This window comes from Rattus norvegicus, chromosome 4 (assembly GCF_021556685.1).
Source record: "Rattus norvegicus strain SHRSP/BbbUtx chromosome 4, alternate assembly SHRSP_T2T, whole genome shotgun sequence".
Lineage (NCBI taxonomy): Eukaryota > Metazoa > Chordata > Mammalia > Rodentia > Muridae > Rattus > Rattus norvegicus.
The window spans coordinates 155,643,951-155,665,107 of record NC_141537.1 but is presented as its reverse complement, the minus strand read 5'-3'; the positions used below and the strand labels follow the sequence as shown (position 1 = coordinate 155,665,107).

At 38.4% G+C, this 21,157-nt stretch overlaps 1 protein-coding gene across 3 annotated transcripts in view; it reads right to left on the bottom strand.

The window, feature by feature from the left end:
- Window positions 1-21,157, bottom strand: part of Kdm5a (lysine demethylase 5A) — a 78,155-nt gene that overhangs the window by 40,078 nt on the left and 16,920 nt on the right. For 2 of the 3 annotated variants that reach the window (XM_087657663.1, NM_001277177.1), the window contains 9 exon segments: window positions 18,754-18,888; window positions 17,791-17,896; window positions 15,934-16,025; window positions 13,976-14,134; window positions 10,744-10,863; window positions 10,074-10,232; window positions 8,642-8,823; window positions 5,065-5,227; window positions 300-419 (listed from right to left, as the gene is read on the bottom strand). In XM_087657663.1, the coding sequence (XP_087513789.1) occupies window positions 300-419; window positions 5,065-5,227; window positions 8,642-8,823; window positions 10,074-10,232; window positions 10,744-10,863; window positions 13,976-14,134; window positions 15,934-16,025; window positions 17,791-17,896; window positions 18,754-18,888 (1,236 nt within the window). 3 annotated transcript variants of the gene reach the window in all.

The window sequence follows — 21,157 nt, the reverse complement described above, 5'->3', positions numbered from 1 at the left end:
AGCAATCTCTCTAGTCCCATCATTTATACATTTTAAGATCTAAAAGAGCTCAGAGAAAATGAAGACCAGAAGAAACACATCTATTCCCTCAGGAAAGACAAATAAGTAACTGCCCATTTAACTGCAAACTTACCAGGAAAAATAATGAATAAGGAATCCAATAAAAATTCCAAATTACAATGGCTACTCTAATATACCCTAAAATATTCATGGGCTCTACCCGAAACCCAGCTAAGTAAAAAACTGTATTTTAAAGGGGTGTTAGTAGACGTACAACAGCCACGTGCTATAGAACAGACCCAGTCAGCAGTACAGAAGTTCACGGCTTCAGCAAAGTTGTATCCCTGGTTAAATCCAGAGTGATAGGCACGAGGAAACGTCACCACAAACTCTCCAGCACACTGATTAGTTCTGTACACCTAAATGCAAATCAGAAACATGGATTAAAATGGGGGGAGGAGGGGAGACAGGCCAACTCAGATCATTTAAAAAATATTTTCTAAAATTGAAAATAACAGCATTACCTTATAAATATCAGAATATTGGGATTTAAGAAACAGCTACAACTCCCCCCTACCCAGCCCCCCCTCCACCTGACCCCCAAGACAGGGTTTCTCTTTGTAGTCCCTGGGTGTCCTTCAAGTCTGTGTAGACCAGGTTGGTCTCAAATGACTGGGATTAAAGGTTTCTGCCATCACTGCCTGGCAAACTCTGCTTTCTTAAATGTTGTAATATGTGACAAGAATTGGTAGCCAAAAGAAACTTTCAAACAGAAAACGGTACTCATTTCCTAAGTTAAAAGTATTACAAGTAATGATGAATGTGTGTAACTCTAGCACTTGGGAAGTAGAAGCAGAAGGGTCAGGAGCTCAACGGCATTCACTGCTGCAAGCTTGAGCTAAAGGAGAACTCTGGTTTTTTTTTTAAAAAAAATTTTCTTTAAAAACTAAGAAAATTGAGTTTTGTTCCTGTTGTAAATAAAAATGAAAGATTAAATTTCCTACAATCATTGGATAATATTTAGAAATTGATAAATTAATGTCATGAGATATCACTCAATCCATTTTCCCAAATGTAAATTTTGTTTTGTAATATTAAATTAATTTTAAAACCAGTTTATTTTTTTTTATTCTATTATTTCAGCTTTTCAAGACAGTTTCTCTGTGTATGTAAGAGTCCAGCTGTCCTGGAACTTGATCTGTAGACCAGGCTGGCCTCAAATTCAGAGATCCACCTGCCTCTGCCTCCTGAATGCTCGGATTAAAGGTTTGCACCATCATGCCTTAGGTGTTTTAATTACAACCTTCAAAAATACATTCTGGGGCTGGAGAGATGGATCAGTGGTTAAGAGCACTGACTGCTCTTCCAGAGGTTCTGAGTTCAATTCCCAGCAACCACAAGGTGGCTCACAACCATCTCTAATGGGATCTGATGCCTTCTGGTGTGTCTGAAGACAGCTACAGTGTACTCACATAAATAAATAAATAAATAAATAAATAAATAAATAAATAAATAAATAAATTCTGAAAGTGTATCTTGATACATATCAGTTTTAATTCAAACAGAATTAGCAGATAAACATGAAATATATTTCAGGACAGTAGCAACAACTGTTTCAAGTAAGTTTAACCTTAATCCTCTGGGTTCTAGCATAAATCCAACATTCGAAGACAAACGTAACAATTTATTTTATCTACCTTTGTGTTACCATTCTATGAAGGGAATGTAGTAGCACATACTTATAAACCCAGAACATGGAGGCAGAAACAGGAGCATCACAAATTCAGTGCCAAACCCGAACAAAACAAGTAAGCCCTGAGGGAAGCAGCTTAGTGGTAAAAAAACTGTATAAAGTGTACAAGGCCTTGAGTTCCAGCCTCAGCAGCTCAAAAAAAAAAAAAAAATTTTTAATGAATGCCAAATTGCAATTAGCAAACTTATACAATAAGTTCAAGGCCAGCTGCTACCTGATACAAAGAAAAAAAGTCACTCAAAAGAAAAATAACCCACCATTATCTGAGATAAGAGGTGATTTCATAGTACATTTTTATGCCATTATCTATATTAAAAATGGAAATATGGTGGGATATGTTTTTGCTTCCAGCACTCAGGAAGAACAGGAAGGTATTTGTGAGTTTGAGCTCCTTTTGCCGTTATAGTGAGTTCCAGATCAGCCAGAGCCACATAATTAAGACCCTATCTCCAATAAAAATAAATACAAAAGATTAAAAAAACAAAAAAAGTGAAATGTCCTGGAAATGAACTCTCTGACAGGCAGGCACAACCACACCCGGCATAAAAGTGTCTTAAATTATGAGAAAAAAACACCTATTTTCATTCGCTTTAACTGTTAACTTGGCACAGTCTAAACTCACCTGAGAGGAGTGCATCAATTAAAAACTTTCCTAGATTAGACTACCCTGTGAAAGAGGACTGTCTTGATTAATGTAAGCTGACCAGTGTACAACCCCCAGCTCTACCACGTGGTGGTACTATTCCCTGGGAAAATAGTCCTGCACTGTATTAAAAAGATAGCTAACTATTAGCCTGTCTTAGCCAGCAACAGTCATCTTTCATCGTTTCTGCAGAATCTTTTAGCTTTGAGTTCTTTGGCCAAAGGTAATGCTGTGTTTGAAACAGTTATGTGGGCCTCTCTTCAACTTCCTGCCTTGATTTTCCTCAATGATGGACTATGCATGATCTGGAATTTTAAGCTAAAATAAACATTCCTTAAGTTATTTTATTACAGCAAAAGAATGAAACTAGAACAGTTATCATTTTAAGAACTTGATTATTCTAGTTGAGTAGGAAAAATATAGAACATTAGATCTGGGAACCACTGAGACAGTTCAGTTGGTACAGGCTCTTAATACTGCTGGAGTTCAGGAATCACCACTCAAACCGCATTAACACTGATGTCAGCTAAGCAAGAATAGTTTATTGAATGCACACTTTAACTGAACATCTAGGACTTCAAAAAGGACTGGGAAACCTAATGGCAGTATTAGTCTGCCCTCAGTGTACGCTTTTTATAGTAAAAGAGATTCAGAAGTTTAAAGGGCAAGGAGGGGAGTCACTGGCTTACTAGGCAAAGTATTATCAGCTAGCCTTTAAGCTGATTGGTCCTGAGTAAGGTATGGGGAGTGGGGTGGATGGGTGGTAAACAGAGAAATTTCAGAACATTGAGATAACAGAGCATGAGTATTGTAATCGTAACCTTTTCGCTTACTCTTCAGTGTCAGTCACAAAAAACAGGGTGAGATCATATGTAGGTATAGGAAGGGCTGCCTGGTAATCAGCTCTGACTCATGCCATTTTAGACATAACAGTTCATATTGACCTTTGATTTGATGGGTCCTCCATAAAACTTGGTAGAATTTCTTAAGATTAGCAAACCTCATACAGAAAATATAGAACAAAATAGGACAAGTGATCAGCATGTCCTTCAGTCAAGTCACTTGTCTGAGTCAGTGACTAGCAGGTAGGTATGTTACAGCAACAATATAAAATAGCTGGCAAGCATGAAACAAATGGTTACCACTATTCTGGGGGGAGTCAGACCGTAATACTACCATGCCTGACGACCCAAATTCAATCTCCAGGATCTACATGGTATAATCAGAGAGCTGAATCCTACAAGTTATTCTCCAAACTACAACACATGCACCCTGGCACAACAGGGCAAAGGTTGGGCTCACCACAAAAAACACAAAATAAGAAAATGCAATTACAAAAAGTTTTTAAAAAGGGGCTAGAGAAATGGCTTAGCCATTAAGAGCACTTATTGCTCTTGTAGAGAACCTAGCTCACTTTCTATCACTTACATGGCAGCTAATAAAAAGTTGTCTCCTTTTCCCCTCTGAAGGCATCAGGAATGCATATAGCACACACACACATACATGCAAGCAAAACACTCATACCCATAAAATAAACTGGAGAAATGGTTCATCCATTAAGAGCACTTACTGCCTACGCAGGACCCAGGTTGTCCCAGTACCCATATGGTGGTTCACAACCACCCTAATCTCTAGTTCCAAGGGATCAAAAACCCTCTTCTGATTTCCTCAGGTCCCAGGCGTGAACATGGTGCACAAACATACTTGCAAGCAAAGCATTCCTATATAGTAAATAAACCTTAAAAAAAAATTTAAAACCCCAAACATTTAGAAAACATACTTCACACATTTAAGTAGTGTGTGAAGTCAAATATTCTTGGTTTTTTGAGACAAGAGTTTGAGGGCAGAGATCCACCTGCCTCAGCTTTTCAAGTGCTGAGATTAAGGGCTTGTGCCACCACTGCCTGATGAAATTAAATGTCTTAATAAAATCAGAGTACATATTAAAATAAAGAGTGTATTTTAAATTGAGAAAATGACCACATAAGATATTTTGAAAAAATATTCTTAAAGTCAAAAAGAGTTGGGCATGGTGGTATACATTTTTAATGCCAGCACTTGGGAGGCAGGAAATAGATCTCTATGTATTTGAATCCAGTCCAGCTTGGTCCACAGTTGGTGTATGGTCTACAGAAGAGTTACCAAGTAATACTCTACCTAAAACAAAACAAAACAAAAGCAAGCAAACAAAAACCAGAAGATTAGAAAGAAAGTAAAGGGGGCTGGAGAGATGGCTCAGTGGTTAAGAGCACTGACTGCTCTTCCTGAGGTCCTGAGTTCAAATCCCAGCAACCACATGGTGGCTCACAACCATCTGTAATAAGATCTGATGCCCTCTTCTGGTGTGTCTGAAGACAGCTACAGTGTACTCATATACAATAAAATAAAATCTTAAAAAAAAAAAGAAAGAAAATAAAATTAACATTAACAGCTTTTATTGAAAAATAGAAGGCCATTCAAATAAGTAGCTGTGAGACATAAAATATGGCTAATACTTTAAGCATCCCTTCTTAATCATATTAAAGTTCTATTCAAAGTATAAATTTTAATTTGACTATACTACAGGGCCTTTCATATATAGTTACAATTCTCCCCAAAACATGAATAGAACCCTAATTAAAAGGTAGAAAATCTTTAAAAATGTTGAAGGAAGACACAGAAGACTCACAGGCACACCATGCTCCATGAGCACATTTGGGTTCATGATGGTTACTAACTGATGTAGGAGGTCAGGCTGTGATTCAAATAACTCAGGGGCCAGCTCCCTCATCACCTCCTCCAGTTGTTCTGCAGCATGAGATGGTACACCATACCATGTCTTTGGCTCGCCCCTAACAAAAAGAAATAACTGTTTAGCTAGATAGAACATGGTACCAAATGAAATCCACTAAATTATAATTAACCATTCCTGGCCATAGGTTATATGCCCAGAAACCTGGCAACCATCCCATCAATCAATGCTACTACTAATACAATAAATAAGGCAAGGATATATGGACAGGTAAGATACACACTTCTTGTCACTGAAAAAATAACCCAAAGTACATAAACAGTGGATTAGTAAAGGGACCTTTTGAACTAAAAATAGATTACATGGAAATCACTGTTCAAAAGGATATGGATACATCTCTCTTGACTCTCAGAGGAGGAGTCTTTCCTATTACAACCAAATGGTTAATGCAAAGAGTCAATGATCTCCAGAGTACATATAACCAACTTCATTCAGATCAATTGTCCTCTCCATGGAAATAACCAATACTACAAACTATGCAAAATTTATAAATATTGTTGTCTACAAAAAGGACCAAAAATTAGGCATCATTATTCTATTATAGTATGGATTAAAGTTCATTTAGAATACTTAGGAAACAGTGCTGGCTAGTTTTATGTAAATGTGACATAAGCTAGAGTCATTTTTGAAGAGGGAAACTGGGAAAATGCCCCCACCAGAGTGATTGGTGGACAAGCTTATGGTGCATGGATGGTACTAACCCTAGGTTGGAAGTCTAAGTGCTCTAAGAAAGCAGGCTGAACAAGCCATGAGGAGTAATCCAGTGAGTGGTGCTCCTCTGACCTGAGTCAGCTCCTACCTCTAGACTCCTGCCCTGACTCCCTGGATGACTATGAGCTGCAAGATGAAATAAATCCTTTCCTCCCCAAGCGGGTTTTTGCTTTATCACAGTAATAAAACCCCTGAGACAGAACTGAATTTAATTAATTAAGCTATTTAAAAAGTAATTGCATTTTCTAATTCTCATAATTCAGAAGACTATAGATGAGAGCTATTCCATCCCCTATAGGATTGACTATAGTAATATTTGGGGCTAGATAGATGGCTCAGCAGTTAAGAGAATCTACTGCTCCTGCAAGAATACTCAGGTTCAGTTCCCATCGCCTATATAAGGCATCTTACAACCGTCTATAACTCCAGTTTTGGGGAATCTAATGCCATCTTCTGGTCTTTAGAGGCACCTGTATTCATGGGGTGTGTACGTGCACATGCACACACACACAAACACACACACACATTCACATATTTACACATAAAATTGAATAAAAAGTAATATTTTAAAAACTATTGTTTTGTGTGTGCTGATAAATCAAATAGCTCCTAATCATATACAATCATAAAGCACTTGAAATTTGGTTACTCTGAGGTAGTAAATTTTCAATCTTACTACTTACTCTTAATTATTATTTAAAATAAAGATTAAAAAAAGGCAGCCAGGTATTAATATAAGGTAAGGAACTGACTAAGTGAATGAAATCTTTTAAGTCAGAGACAAAAAAAATAAAAAAATAAAAAAATAAAAAAAAATCAGTAAATCAATTTATTGAATTTATTGCATATATACCCTAGGTATTTTAGAGGAAATGTTACAGAAATGAAAAACTGTTTTAAGTTTCAAATACCAAATCAAATCGTTCAGCTATGAAGCGTAAATATCCCATTTTACCTGTTGAGATATTTCAACAGTGGGAGAGGGCTTGGTGGCTATGAGCACCTGCTCCTCTTTCAGAGGACCCAAGTGCAGCTTCTAGCATCCCATGACTGCTCACAAACACCCAAATTCCAGTTCCGGATGATCTGATGCCCTCTCTTGACCTCCAAAGGCTCATACACACACATACACTCAGACACACACACATGTATACACGTAAAATAAAATATAAGTAATTTAAAGATATGTTTCAAAATTGAGCTAGGTATAGAGCTCAGAACTTCAGTGCTAACACTGAAGAGAGGAACAAGGTCTTTTAATCCCTAAGATATTGTAAGTCATCATTATTTATTTTCTCATATACTACACAAGAAACATTATTAATTTAAAACTTGGGGGCTGGAAAGATAATTCAGTGGTTAAGAAAACTGGCTGCTGGGGCTGGAGAGACGGCTCAGCGGTTAAGAGCACCCGACTGCTCTTCCAGAGGTCCTGAGTTCAATTCCCAGCAACCACATGGTGGCTCACAACAATCTGTAAAGAGATCCCATGCCCTTTTCTGGTGTATCTGAAGACAGCTACAGTGTACTCATATATAATAAATGAATAAAAAAATCTTATAAAAAAAAAAAAAGAAAAAGAAAACTGGCTGCTGCTCTTTCAAAGTATTTGTATTCATTCCCTGTACTTATGTGGCACCTCACAACTGAAGATCTGAAACTCTCTTCTGGCCCTTGTAGCACATCACACATATGGTCCATATACATACATGTAGTCAGAACACCCACACACATAAAATAAAAAATATCACAAATCAAAATAATCTCCTCTAGGGTCTGGTAGAGTAGGTAGTCTGAGACAAGTCCCCTCCCTGCTCAGATACTATTTTGCTTTTATGTAAAAAATACTTTTGAAGTCAGTTCTCCCTAAACATCAGTTATTATTATTATATCTTAAAAATAAAGACCAGGCCTAATGTGGGGATACATGCCTACAATCCTAGCACTCTGGAAGTAGTAGAGTCAGAAGATCCAGCAGCTCAAGGCGAGCTACACACAAGTTTGAGGCTAGACAGTCTCAAAATAAAATAAAAATTAAACAATGGCCAAAAAGAAAAAAAAATCAGAGCTGAGGGTATAACTCATTGGTAGTTCAAGTACTTGGCATATATGAGTGTAGAGAGAATATTTTGTCAATTAAAAAGCCTATGGTGGGACTGGAGAGATGGCTTAGTGATTAAGAGCACTGACTGTTCTTCCCAAGGTCCTGAGTTCAATTCCCAGAAACCACATGATGGCTCACAACCATCTGTAATGAGATCCGATGCCCTCTTCTGGTGTGTCTGAGGAGAACGACAGTGTACACACATACATAAAATAAATAAATAAATCTTAAAAACAAAAAACAAAACAAAAAAAAAGCCTAAGGCTTAGGCAGGAAATGGAAGGTGGGACATCCAGAAGAAAGAATTCTGGGATAGAGCCAGATGCAGGAAGATCTACCCAGCAAATATGGGGAGACATACACACAGGTAACCAGATATGGCAGAATGTGGGTTAAAATGGTCGAGTTATTTAAGTTATATTCTAGTCAGAGAAGAGCCTAGGTATATGACTAAGGTATTTATAATAAATGTGTTTTGAGTCTGAGTCTTATTTCTGTGAGCACACTAGGAGATAGAACCAGGCCTAATTTCAACATGAGTCCCTGGATTTAATTCCTAATACCACTCCCTGCCCCTCAAACCCTGACAAAAAAGGCCAAAGTCACTAAGTATATGTGCTGTAACAAGATTGGACATACCAATGCAAGTAGTTAATTGAATAACTCCAGTGATCTTCAATATGCCAGCAAAAAGAAGAAAAGCACATTCCCACATAGAGCCACGGCACCTTCATACCAGAAATGTCCACATTAATATGAGCAAGAACAGACTGCTCCAGAACAGGCATGTTATTCAAATTCCAACCAGAAAGTGCATACTCCTATAAAAGAAAAAAAAAAGTTAAACAAACAAACAAACAAAAAATCAGAGTTTACAAGTACTAAACGAAGTCTTTTTTTTTTTTTTTTTTTTTTGGAGCTGGGGACCGAACCCAGGGCCTTGCGCTTCCTAGGTAAGCGCTCTACCACTGAGCTAAATCCCCAGCCCCAAACGAAGTCTTTTTTTAAAAAAGATTTATTTTATTTATATGAGTACACTGTCGTTCTCCTCAGACACACCAGAAGAGGGCAGCAGATCTCATTACAGATGGTTGCGAGTCACCATGTGGTTGCTGGGAATTGAACTCAGGACCTCTGGAAGAGCAGTCAGTGCTCTTAACCACTGAGCCATCTCTCCAGATCCTAAACAAAAATCTTCTAAGAATTTTATAACCCACAGCTAATCTACATCCCTACAACTAATCTAAATAAATATTTGGTATCTAAATATCTAAACTTTTCTAGGTTCTACTGACATTTCTCTTTATTTCAGGTACTTAGGTACACACACACACACACACACACACACACACACACACACCCCTTCAGAGGTCAGAGAACATGTTGGATCTTTGGAACAAGTATTCTTAAGCACTGAGCCATCTCTCCAGCCCTTTTTTAGATTGTGGAACAGAAAGAGATAGGCAAAAACTCTAAACTAGGGTCAGTGAGATGGGTGGGTGAATAAAGGTACCTGCTGCTAAACCTGACTTCAGTCAGAGCCTTGAGAAACTCTACAGAACGAGAGAACTGACTCTCATAAATTGTCCTTTGACTACCCCAAACAATCCAATAGCATGTGACACACAGAGACAAAACAAAATTAGGGTTGTTGTTCCTGGAACTTAATGTACATATCAGGCTGACCTCAGGAAGATCTGCCTGACTCTGGCTCCCAATTATAATAAATTTTTAAAAAACAATGTTCAAACAGGATTTTTAACTAAACTAACTTTAATTCGTAAAGCTATTCTGAATATGCTTTGTTTATGACAGTCTCGGTATGCAGCTCAAGCTGAACTACTCATAAATCTTATACCTTAGTTTCCAAAGCACTGGGATTATACTCATGTACACTCATGATCAGTTCAAAAATCACGGTTTATAAAATTAACATTTACTTATATTGTCTAAATTCTATGTATTTCCTATTTGACACTGGCAAGGTCCCTTAGGAATAGAGAAAAGAAAGTTTTCTATGAAAATGCAACATCAGCTTCAGAGTAAGAAGTTTACATAACAGTATCCACACCTCCTCTTCTGGTAACATCTTTCTCTGACCATCCTTTATAGGAAATCCACTTCCAAAATCTTTTGAAGAGATATCAGCTCCATACTCTACAATGACGTCTTCTTCAATACTACTTACTAGCCGCCAGAACTCCTTTTCTACTAGCTCTGTAGGAACCATCTATAATAAAACCAAAGATGATATTAACTCATTGTAACTATAATCCTCTAAAACATAATATACAGACCACGTGAACAAAAACATGATAAAAACAAAAAAAATCACCCCATTTCCCAGAGCAGAATTCACTCGTATTATCTCTCCACTGAGAACAGGGAAAAGCTAAAGATAACTAAAATTTAAATATCAAAATGCTTTTCATATGAGCTGTAGTGGTGCATACCTTTGATCCCAGTACCAGGAGGCAGAGGATCTCTATGAGTTCCAGGCTAGCCTGGTCTATAGATTAAGTTCCAGGCCAGCCAATGCGACACAGCGAGACTACATTTCATAAACAACAACAAAAAACAAACAAAACAAAAAAAATGAAATTAACAAAACAGATTATTGGTCCCTAATGTTAAAATTTGGTAGTCTCTAACCTTTTTCATATTGTTCCAGATTTCTACAAAACTTGACAGGAAACATTTCTTTGCTTCTCTCTAAGCCAACCTAAATGATAGCTACTCACATGCACTGGCATATTGAAATAATCAGACTTAAAATTATCTGCCATCTCTCCGAAGCTTTGAAGTGTATATTCTCTTATAGCTTGCTCAAATCCAAAGGCTTCTCGAGGTTTGTTACATTCCTGTGGGGGGAAAAGATGCCTGAGGTAACCTCACTGAAATTGAAAACGCAAGCATCAAATCTGGCAAAATAACAAGAGCTATGGATGGTAACAGTGGAATAAGCTCTCAGACCCTAAGGCTGATATCCAGACATACAGCAAATAAATGTCAAATATAGCTTTTCTTGATCATTCCTTTAGCTGAAACAAATCTAATCACTCTTACACAGCAAAACAAGTACTAGTTATTTGCAAGAAATTAGATACTTCAAACTAGAATCTCAACTGAATGTTCACTCTTCTGGGGTAATGTTCTGCTACCAAAACAAGCCTGCAAAGGAAGACTAACTAGGAAGCAAACACAAGGATGTTAACATTCTTATCATCCATCAAGTAAATAAATAAATATTCACAGAGGAAAGAAAGGTTTGTGTTATAGGACATCCACTGGACTGTTAGGCTAGGAGAATGGTTTCTTCACACTACCAGTCACCAGAAACTCAAATATCTCTAAGTCTTTTAACAAGTAGTAATTAAAAGGGCATAAAATCCTCTGATTGCACCTGGATATCCCAAACATTCCTTTTCTTCAGAGATCTATCATGACATTTTGTTAAAATAAATAAAAAGATAAGGCATTTCCTAACAGTATTATCTTTCAGTAAGGCAGACATATCTATAATTGCAGCACTCAGGTACGAGGAGCAAAAGGATCCTAAGTTCCTTGTCAGCCACAGCTACCTAGAAGATCTTACCAAGGAAAAAGCAAAAAGAGAAGGAGACAGAAGAAGGAAAAAGATTAAAAATGAAAGTATAAGCGAGTCACATCTGCACAAGCTAACAAACAGCACCTATTTATAATAGGTGAGTGCCTCTCACATTTCAGAGCTTCATGTCTAATCCTCACCGTAACAATCATCCACGGGCTGGAGAGATGGCTCAGCAGTTAAGAGCACTAGCTGTTCTTTGAGAAGACCTGAGTTTATTCCCTAAAACCCACATGGTGGCTCACAATCACTTATAACTCCAGTTCTAGGGGATCTGGGATGGTGTGAATGAGAAGCATTCCCCATACTTACAGGCATTTGAATGCTTGGTCCCCAGTTGGTAGACTGGTATTTGGTAGTTGGTATTTGGGGAGGCTTACGAAGTGGGAATTCATGGAGGGAATGTGTCACTGGAGCAGGCTTTGGGAGTTTAATCACTTGTTTTGTTTAGTTCATTCTATTTTCTTGAAACTATGGTTCAATGTGTGAATACTCAGCCTTCTGCTCCTGTAGTCATGCCTGCTGATGCTTTGTTGTGTATCTTTCTGCCATGACAAACTCTTATCTATCAGGAATTGTAAGTCTAAGCAAACTTTCTTCTACAAACTCCCTTTGTTATAATATTTTATCACAGCAATAGAGAAGTAACTAATAATGGATGTAATGCCCTCTTCTAGTCTCCACAGGCATCAAGCATACATGTGTTGCAAAGATATAAATGCAGGCAAAACTCCCACACACACGATAAAATCTATAACTTATTTAATTTTTACTCTAGAAATATATAAATAAGACAGTTGAGGGTTACATTGAGTTCAAGGCCAGACTGGGATACAGCATAAGACCTTGTCAAAAAAAGAAAAAAATGAAAAAGTCTTGTTTTCAAAAAAATCTATGTACAAAGCTTTGTGAATAAAAAGTTCACAAGATCCTATACATATAGTCACAGAAGCTGAGATTTATTTCAGTAATTTGGGGTTCAATAGTATAATTTCAAGAGATTTTGTATTTCATACCCGTGGTTTGCGGTTTTGTTAACAAATACACAAAGATTTTGGTAATCACTTTGTAAGTATTTGCAAAATCTTGATTTTGAGAATTGGCGGTCTTCTGAAAGTGCTTAGTCTGTCAGAGACGACTTACATGTAATGCTGTTTCAAGTCTAGGGAATAACCACCATCTAAAATATCAACACTTTCAAATAAACCAAGAGCTCTGGTATTTGGTAATTCTTTTCCCCTGAAGACAGGGTTTCTTGGCCATCTTGGTGCCTGTGGAGGCCTGCTGGGAACAGGACTTCTAAAAAAAAAGAAAAGGAAGTGGGTCTGGAAGGCTGTGGTGCAAGACCATTTTTGCAGGCTACAAGTAAGGTCTCCAGAACCAAAGACAGCACATGGCTCTTCTTAAAAGTGAAGGCGTTTATGCCCGAGATGAAACTTGAGTTCTACTTAGGCAAGAGATGTGCTTATGTTTACAAAGCAAAAAACAATATGGTGACTCCTAGAGGTAAACCAAACAAAACCAGAGTGATCTGGGGAAAAGTAACTCCAGCCCATGGAAATAGTGGTATGGTTCTTGCCAAATTCCAAAGCAAACTTCCTTGAAAGGCCACTGGACACAGAATCTGTGTGGTACTGTACCTATCCTGGATTTAAACTAAAAGAGAGCTAAAAGAGAGTAAATAAAGGTAGATTGGGGACAGCACGAGAGGGGAGGCAGGGTTTCTCTGTGTAGCCCTGGCTGTCCTGTTACTCACCATGTAGACCAGGCTGGCCTCAAACTCAGATCTGCCTATCTCTGCTCCCAAGTGCTATGATTAAAGGTGTGCATCAGCACCTCCTGGTGGTCCTTTGTAATTATAAACTTATAAACTCATGAGTATTTTGCTTGCATGTACATCTGTATACCAAGTGTAAGTCTAGTACCCAAGCAGGACAGAAAAGGGTGTAGGATTTTCTGGAATTAGGACTTATAGACGGTGGTGCACTACCATGTGGGTGCTGGAAATCAAACCTGGGTCCTCAAGAAATGTAAGCAATTACTGATGAGCATCTCTCTAGGGTAAAATGTTTTTTATATTCTTGCTTAGTTCTATTCACATTTTATTTTAAACTTTACAATTTTGAAAGTCTCATAAACCTAAACAATAAAATTATCTAACCAATAGTCAGAGAAGGAAAAAAAGTTAAGAAAAGCTGTCTAAAATACAGCTGTTGCACATCTACTCAAAATAGTTCTCTTTAAAATCCTGGAGATTTTTCAACAACTATAAACAGGAGACTGTGACAAGTTTTAGGAAACATGTTTCTATTACATGCATGTACTACTGTCACTATTTAAATGGATCCATCAGGGGACATCTGTACCTCAGCAACACATTTAGGACACCTCCAGTCTCCTTTGGGCACATCAGGAAGTGGTGGAAGCAGACAAAATGTATGGTAGCTGTCATCACACCCGTCACACAAAAGCAGTTTATCCTCATTGTTTCCTCGACCACAAAACATGCAAACATAGAGATCGACCTATGAAGATAATAAAAGTAATTATTTTTCTATAAGTATAGAGTATTATATTTTTCCCATGAACTACTCCATAAAACAAATAAAACAATGTACACTAAAAATTAAACATAGCTAATGCTAAAGAAATCTATTTCTAACAATTCTCCCCAGAACTTCTATAGGCAAATTAACAAAACTATAAGAAGGTGTCAGAATAAAGAAACAGTATAATCTAGGGAATTGGAAAAGTAAACTTAAACTTCAAAAATAACATTCATTCCACATACGGATACTATACTATAGAATGAATTCTGGAAAACTGCTATTGACGACCCCACCTCAATGATTTTTAAAAATCCTTGGAGAGGACTAGAGAGATGGCCTAGTTCTCTTCCAAAGGGCCTAGTTTCAATTCCCAGCACCCATGTGACAGCTCACAACTGTCTCTATTTCAGGGAATTTGACACCTCGCACAGACATGCATGCAGGCAAAACATCAATGTACATGAAATAAAGATAAATTCATTTAAATTTTCAATCCTTGGGATTTGCTAAGTTTTAGCCCAGGTTCCAACCATGCATACCCATCCCAGGACATACCAAAACCTACGGGTGATTAAATCCCTTATATAAAATAAAAAGGCTTAATATTGTCTATCTTCTATATATACCATCCTTTAGAGAAAGTCATCTGAAGATTATTTATATAATATTATGTAACTGCCACACTATATTGTTTAATAAATAATGCCAAGGAAAAGGGGTTATTTTATGGTGAGCCTGCTGATGCATACCTGTAACCCCAGCACAAGAGGTTAAGCCAGAATCATCTCATATCTAAGGCTACTTAGGCTTCACTCTAAGTTCTAGGCCAGCCTGGCTTATGTAGCCAGAACCTGTCTCATGTTTTTTTTTTTTTGTTTTTTTTTTGTTTTTTTCCTTCTTTTCTTTTTTTTCGGAGCTGGGGACCAAACCCAGGGCCTTGCGCTTGCTAGGCAAGCACTCTACCACTGAGCTAAATCCCCAACCCCCTGTCTCATGTTTTTTAAAAAAGACAGAAGAAAAGAAAAGAGCTCTGCATTGCTCAGTATAAAAGCAATTATTATAATTTTAAAAATATTTATGAAGGTTTCTGTTGTTGTTGCTGGTTTTGTTTGTTTTTTACTGTGTACCATACACATGCATAGTGCTCTGAGAAGCCAGAGGCCAGAACAGGGCATCAGATCCCCTGCAATTGGAATTACAGACAGTTAGGAGCTGTCAGGTGTGTGCTTGGTGTGGAACCCAAGAAAGAAGAGTGTCCAGTGCGTTTAACACTGAACACCTCTCCAGCTCCAAAACCAATTTTTTTTTTAGAGATTTATTTATTTATTATATATAAGTACACTGTAACTGTCTTCAGACACACCAGAAGAGGGCATCAGATCTCTTTACAGATGGTTGTGAGCCACCATGTGGTTGCTGGGACTTGAACACATGACCTCTGGAAGAGCAGTCGGGTGCTCTTAACCACTGAGCCATCTCTCCAACCCCCAAAACCAATTTTCAGAGTTTTTGACCTGTGTTTGTTTAAAGCAGTGGAGATAGAACTGAAGACACAGAGGCTGACTGTACAGACATCTACTCACTTCTCTACCCTGGTTACCCACAGGCACACGGGGAATGTACATAAGACAAACAAAGGTAATAAACATAAACTAAAGCTCAACTCGAGACTTTCTACACTGTCTTAATCAAATAAGCTAATTGAACACCATGTATCAACACACAGCAAGACAAAAATAAACCTTTTCCAGCCCGACAAACCCCAAATCACTTACAAAGTTAACAGAGAGAGTTCCTTTCCGTTGTCTCATCTGCATGTTAAATGCATCTGACCTGTTGGTAACTTTCCGTCTTCGGGTGACCTCATCTTGAAAAAAAAGTTATATAATAAAAGTAAACTGATGTTGAGTGCTTATTATGGACCACACATTTTTTAAAATTACTTAAATTAGATAAAGTCTCACAACGCTTTGAGACAGACTTAGTTACTGTGGCAGCTGAAGATAAAGAACTTAAGGTATAGCAAAATTAGATTAACTTCTTTAAGATCATATTGACGGTATATTGCAGATTCGGGATTCTAGTCTAGACAAATCTAGAGAGGTAATACCTTCAATGAATGTCTGCATGATATACTTATTACATACTATGTACATGTATGCTATGGAGTGGGGTAGCTTTTAGTCATAGCTTTTTCTTTAAGATTATTGTCAGGCAACACAATGATTATAAGAATGGCATAAGGTCAGGAATGGCTGTGCACAGAGTTAATCCCAGTACTCAGGAGGCAAAGGCAGGCAGATTTATGTAAGTTTAAGGCCAGACTTGTCTACATAGCAAGTTCTAAGACAGCCCCAAATACACAGTAAGACCCTGTCAAAAAAAAACAAAACAAAAGAGCCAGGCATGATAGCTCACATTTGTAATCCTAGGTGTGTGAGGCTAAACAAGAGGATTGTCAAAAATAATAAAAGAAACCCACAAAAACAAAACAAAAAAGAGGAAAGTTTTAAAAAACAAAAATTAGGTCTTAAAAATGTCTGAAGTACGGGTAGTTATTATTATACTGACTGTATGCTGTTCTTTTTCATTTTGTGTTTTTAGATTGATTTTGTTTATATAGGTAAATATTTTACCACTAAGCTACGTCTCTTGCCTTTTATCTTTAATCTATCTTTAATGCTATTTTGTCTCTCCAAATTGCCTAGATTGGCCAGAAACTCACTGTGTAGTCCAGGTCAGTCTCAAACCTATGTCTGTCTCAGCCTACTGGGTAACTGGAATTATAATAAACTGTATAACCAGGCCTGGACATTCTCAAAGTCTTGAGAGTATAACAATATTATCTGACCCCTTACAATTCAGCCTATAATCCATATTATATTAGTTAGTCATCTCATAAATGCAGAGCACTGTATGACTTGAAATAATTCATTAATTATTACACTCAAATGATGCAGCTTACTCTTGGTTAAAATACATTTTAAATTAACATGCTATATAAAAATAGTGCAACATGATTTTTGCATCAGGAACTCTACTCACAGAAGTTTCTAATATGATGCTAAACCAGGCACTTTAAAGAAACTTTATTTCAATGGTACAACACAGAGGACAAATTATTTAAAAAATTAAAATGATGGCCAGAGTTTCTAAAGTTCTAACCTCAGTGTATTTCTCTACTAAAAGTCTGAGAATCTCCTTTTTTTTTTCTTTCTTTTCTTTTTTTTCGGAGCTGGGGACCAAACCCAGGGCCTTGGGCTTGCTAGGCAAGCGCTCTACCACTGAGCTAAATCCCCAACCCCCTGAGAATCTCTTTAACGTAAAAGGAATAACTTTAAGAAGACTATGTGGCAACCAATAACTTAATTATTAGTGAAGCGAAATTACCCTTTAGACATTAAATGAAGTTTCGTGCTGTATATTAGACATGGGGGACAAAAGTAAAAAAATACAGTATAATATTTATTCCTTACACATTACATCTAATACCTCTACCATTAAAAAAGCCTGTCTGCCTACAAACAAGCAAGTTTAGAAATGTTAAGAATTCCCAGCACAGAGTGAAATTCAAATATACTTGAGCCTTTTAACAACCAGATCATTGCACTTCATTTAGTAACAAATTTTACCTTCTTTATCTTTTGCTCCTACTGCCAGGCCTACTACTTTGGGTCCAGCCCCAAAAATCTGAAGTTTCTTCAGTTCTGTATTTCTATTTACTTCTCCAGAGTCTGACTATAAATAAATAAATAAGTAAAAGGATTAGTGTTATTACTCCGAATCACACAATTAGTTTTAAGAGCTAAAACTGGCAGTGGTGGCTTGGGCCTTTAATAGCAGTACTTAGGAGGCACAGGCAGGCTGATCTCTGAGTTTGAGGCCAGTCTGATCTATAGAGCTAGTTCCAAGACAGTCAGGGTTATATAAACAAACAAACAAAAACAACAAACACAATAAACTACTTCCCCAAATTATTAAGTTCATGAGATCCTGTCTCTTAAAAACCCAAATCCCAAACAAATTCTATTAAAAATAGTCCATGGGAACTAGGCAGTGGTGGCAAATGTCTTTAATCCCAGCTCAGGAGGCAGAGGCAGGTGTATTTCTTTTTTTCCTTTTTTCTTTTTTTAAGATTTATTCAGTTATTATATATAAGTACACTGTAGCTGTCTTCAGATACACCAGAAGAGGGCATCGGATTTCTTTACAGATGGTTGTGAGCCACTATGTGGTTGCTGGGACTTGAACTCAGGACCTCTGGAAGAGCAGTCGGTGCTCTTAACCGCTGAGCCATCTCTCCAGCCCCGGCAGATGTATTTCTAACTTAAAGGCCAGCCTGGTTTACACAATGAGTTCCAGTACAGTCAGAAAAATCCTATTTTAGGGAACTGGGGGTGGGGAGTGGGTAAGGTCCACAGGGCTCACCAAGTAAAGGCACTTCCCACAAAGCATGACAGCCAAAGGTGCGTCCATGGTAGGAGGAGAGAACTGACTTCCGAAAATTGTCCTCTGACCTCCACATGCGTACTATGGTGTGTACACAAATACATGCACACTAAAATTTTAAATGGACCATGGACACTGATAGTTACCTGGGATTTAACTCGTCTTGTTCTCTTTGGTGGGATATTCATTCTTGTTCCCCGCTCTGGGGAAGGCTGGATGTCAGTACTGAGAACCTCAGCTTCAACTTTTTCCTTAAGATCTAAATCAGGCATTTGTACACCCTAAAAGAGGACACAAAAGGAGAGAAAATTAACTAATAAAACAAGTTTGAATATGAGGGGAGAATTAGCAAATTCCCGATAACTCCCTAGCACCGTATGAATCCAGATGGTAATCCTGATCTCACACTCATCTATAAGTTCAAAGCAATCCCTGGCAAAGGAAATTCTGCTTTGTCCGTCAGACTATCTTATGCACTCTGTAAGACATCAGAACTGGCCTGGAATTCTCCATAAAACAGAGAATGGTTTGGAAGTTCTGCTCCTCTAGAATTGCAGGCAGGCACCACCACACCAAGCCCTTAAGGGGATTTATTTGTATTCTTCAACATGCCCACTAGGATTGCCTTTCATGGGAATTGAAAGCAAACACTAAAATTTATGTGAAAATGCAAACTGTCTTAAAAATTGAAATGAAACCAAATTAGAGAACTTATGAGGTTTCAAAATTTACTATAAAACAATACTGAAGATTGTACAGTAGGGGTTGAAGATGGCTCAGCAGTTAAAGTCTATGTATTGCTCTCACAGAGGGCCCAAGTATGGTTCCTAGCACCCACATCAGACAGCTCTGAACTGCCTATGACTCTAGCTGCTGGAGGAGAAAATGCCTGACTGCTGTGGGTTCCTGCACTCATTTGCACATACCCACATACCGACAGACACAAACTAGAGACTGGAGAGATGGCTTGGCCATTATACAACCCAAACTAGACATGCATAAACATAAAAGACCTTTAAAAACACAAAGACAGCATAACACTGGTGATAGGGTAGAAAGACAGAGTAGTTCCTCCTATCCGTGGGGCATTTGTTTGAAGCTCCCCATTAGATGTCTGAAATTGCACAGTGCTGAATTCTAAGTATCTTTTCTGTATATTTATAGTTAAACTTCAACTTGCAACAATTTTTTTTAAAAAATCCTGTGTTGAATGTTTTGCCTGCATACATATTAGTTTCTGGTGTCCTTGAAGGTGAGAACGGACATCAGATACCCATTAACTGGAATTTAAGATGATTGTAAGCTGCCATGTAGGTAGCTAAGAACTGAAGCTGAGTTCTTTGCAAAATATCAAGTCTTTCTGCTGCAAAACCATCATCTCTGTGACCCCAAAACTTCAACTTGTAAATTAGGCACAGTAAGATGCTGACTATAGCTGGATAGGGGTGGCAGAGGCAGGCTATCTCTGAGTTCAACGCCAGCCTGGCTTACAGAGGAAGTTCCAGGACAGCCAGGACTATACAGAGACACTGTCTCAGAAAAACCAAACAAACAAATATACTGACTATAAAAACAGAACTATACTAGCTGGTGCCCAAACCTCGCTGATCCTAGCCCACAGCTCCCTGTTCCCAAACCCAGTGGGAGAGAGAGCTCATCGCCCAGACGTGTGGGCAATCCTGAGACTGCAGGGCAGAAGAGACCGCCACTTCGGCCCACCTTTGCCCACACCCCTGGGCCAAGAGGAAACTGTGTAGGGCCTCTGGGAACAGGAAGATAGGGGCACTCAAGCTGCAGGAGCCCTAAGGTCTAGACTGTGCCCAGATCTGAACAGACCCGGTCAAACAACTCCCTGCACCCAAATCCTGTGGGAGGGAGAGCTAGACCTTCAGGGGGGCAGACACAACTGGGAAGCCAGAGCAGACTACTCTCTGCCCACATTTCTGACTCTACAGGAAGACACCTAGTGCCATCAGGGCCCCCACACACAGGGACCCAGAAGTAGGGTCAGACCCTTCTGGTTGCTGCCCTCATGGAGAGCTGAAACTCTGCCCCGAGGAGCGACTGCAGGCCCGAGACCAGAGGTAAGACCAAATTTTCTGCTCCAAGTGACCTGCCTGGTGAACTCAGGACACACACCCACAGGAACAGCTGAGAGCCAGTGGACAGGAACGACTACACACCTGAAAGCAGAACACTCTGTTCCCATAACTGGCTGAAAGAAAACAGGAAAACAGGTCTACAGCACTCCTGACACACAGGCCTATAGGAAGGTCAAGCCACTGTCAGAAATAGCAGAACAAGGTAAAACCAGAGACAACCTGATGGTGAAAGGCAAGCGAAGGAACCCAAGCAACAGAAACCAAGACTACATGGCAGCATCGGAACACAATTCTCCCACCAAAGCAAACACTGGACATCCAAACACACCAGAAAAGCAAGATCTAGATTTAAAATCACATTTGATCATGGTGATGGAGGACTTTAAGAAAGACATAAAGAACTCCCTTAGAGAAATGCAGGAAAACACAAGTAAACAAGAAGAAGTCC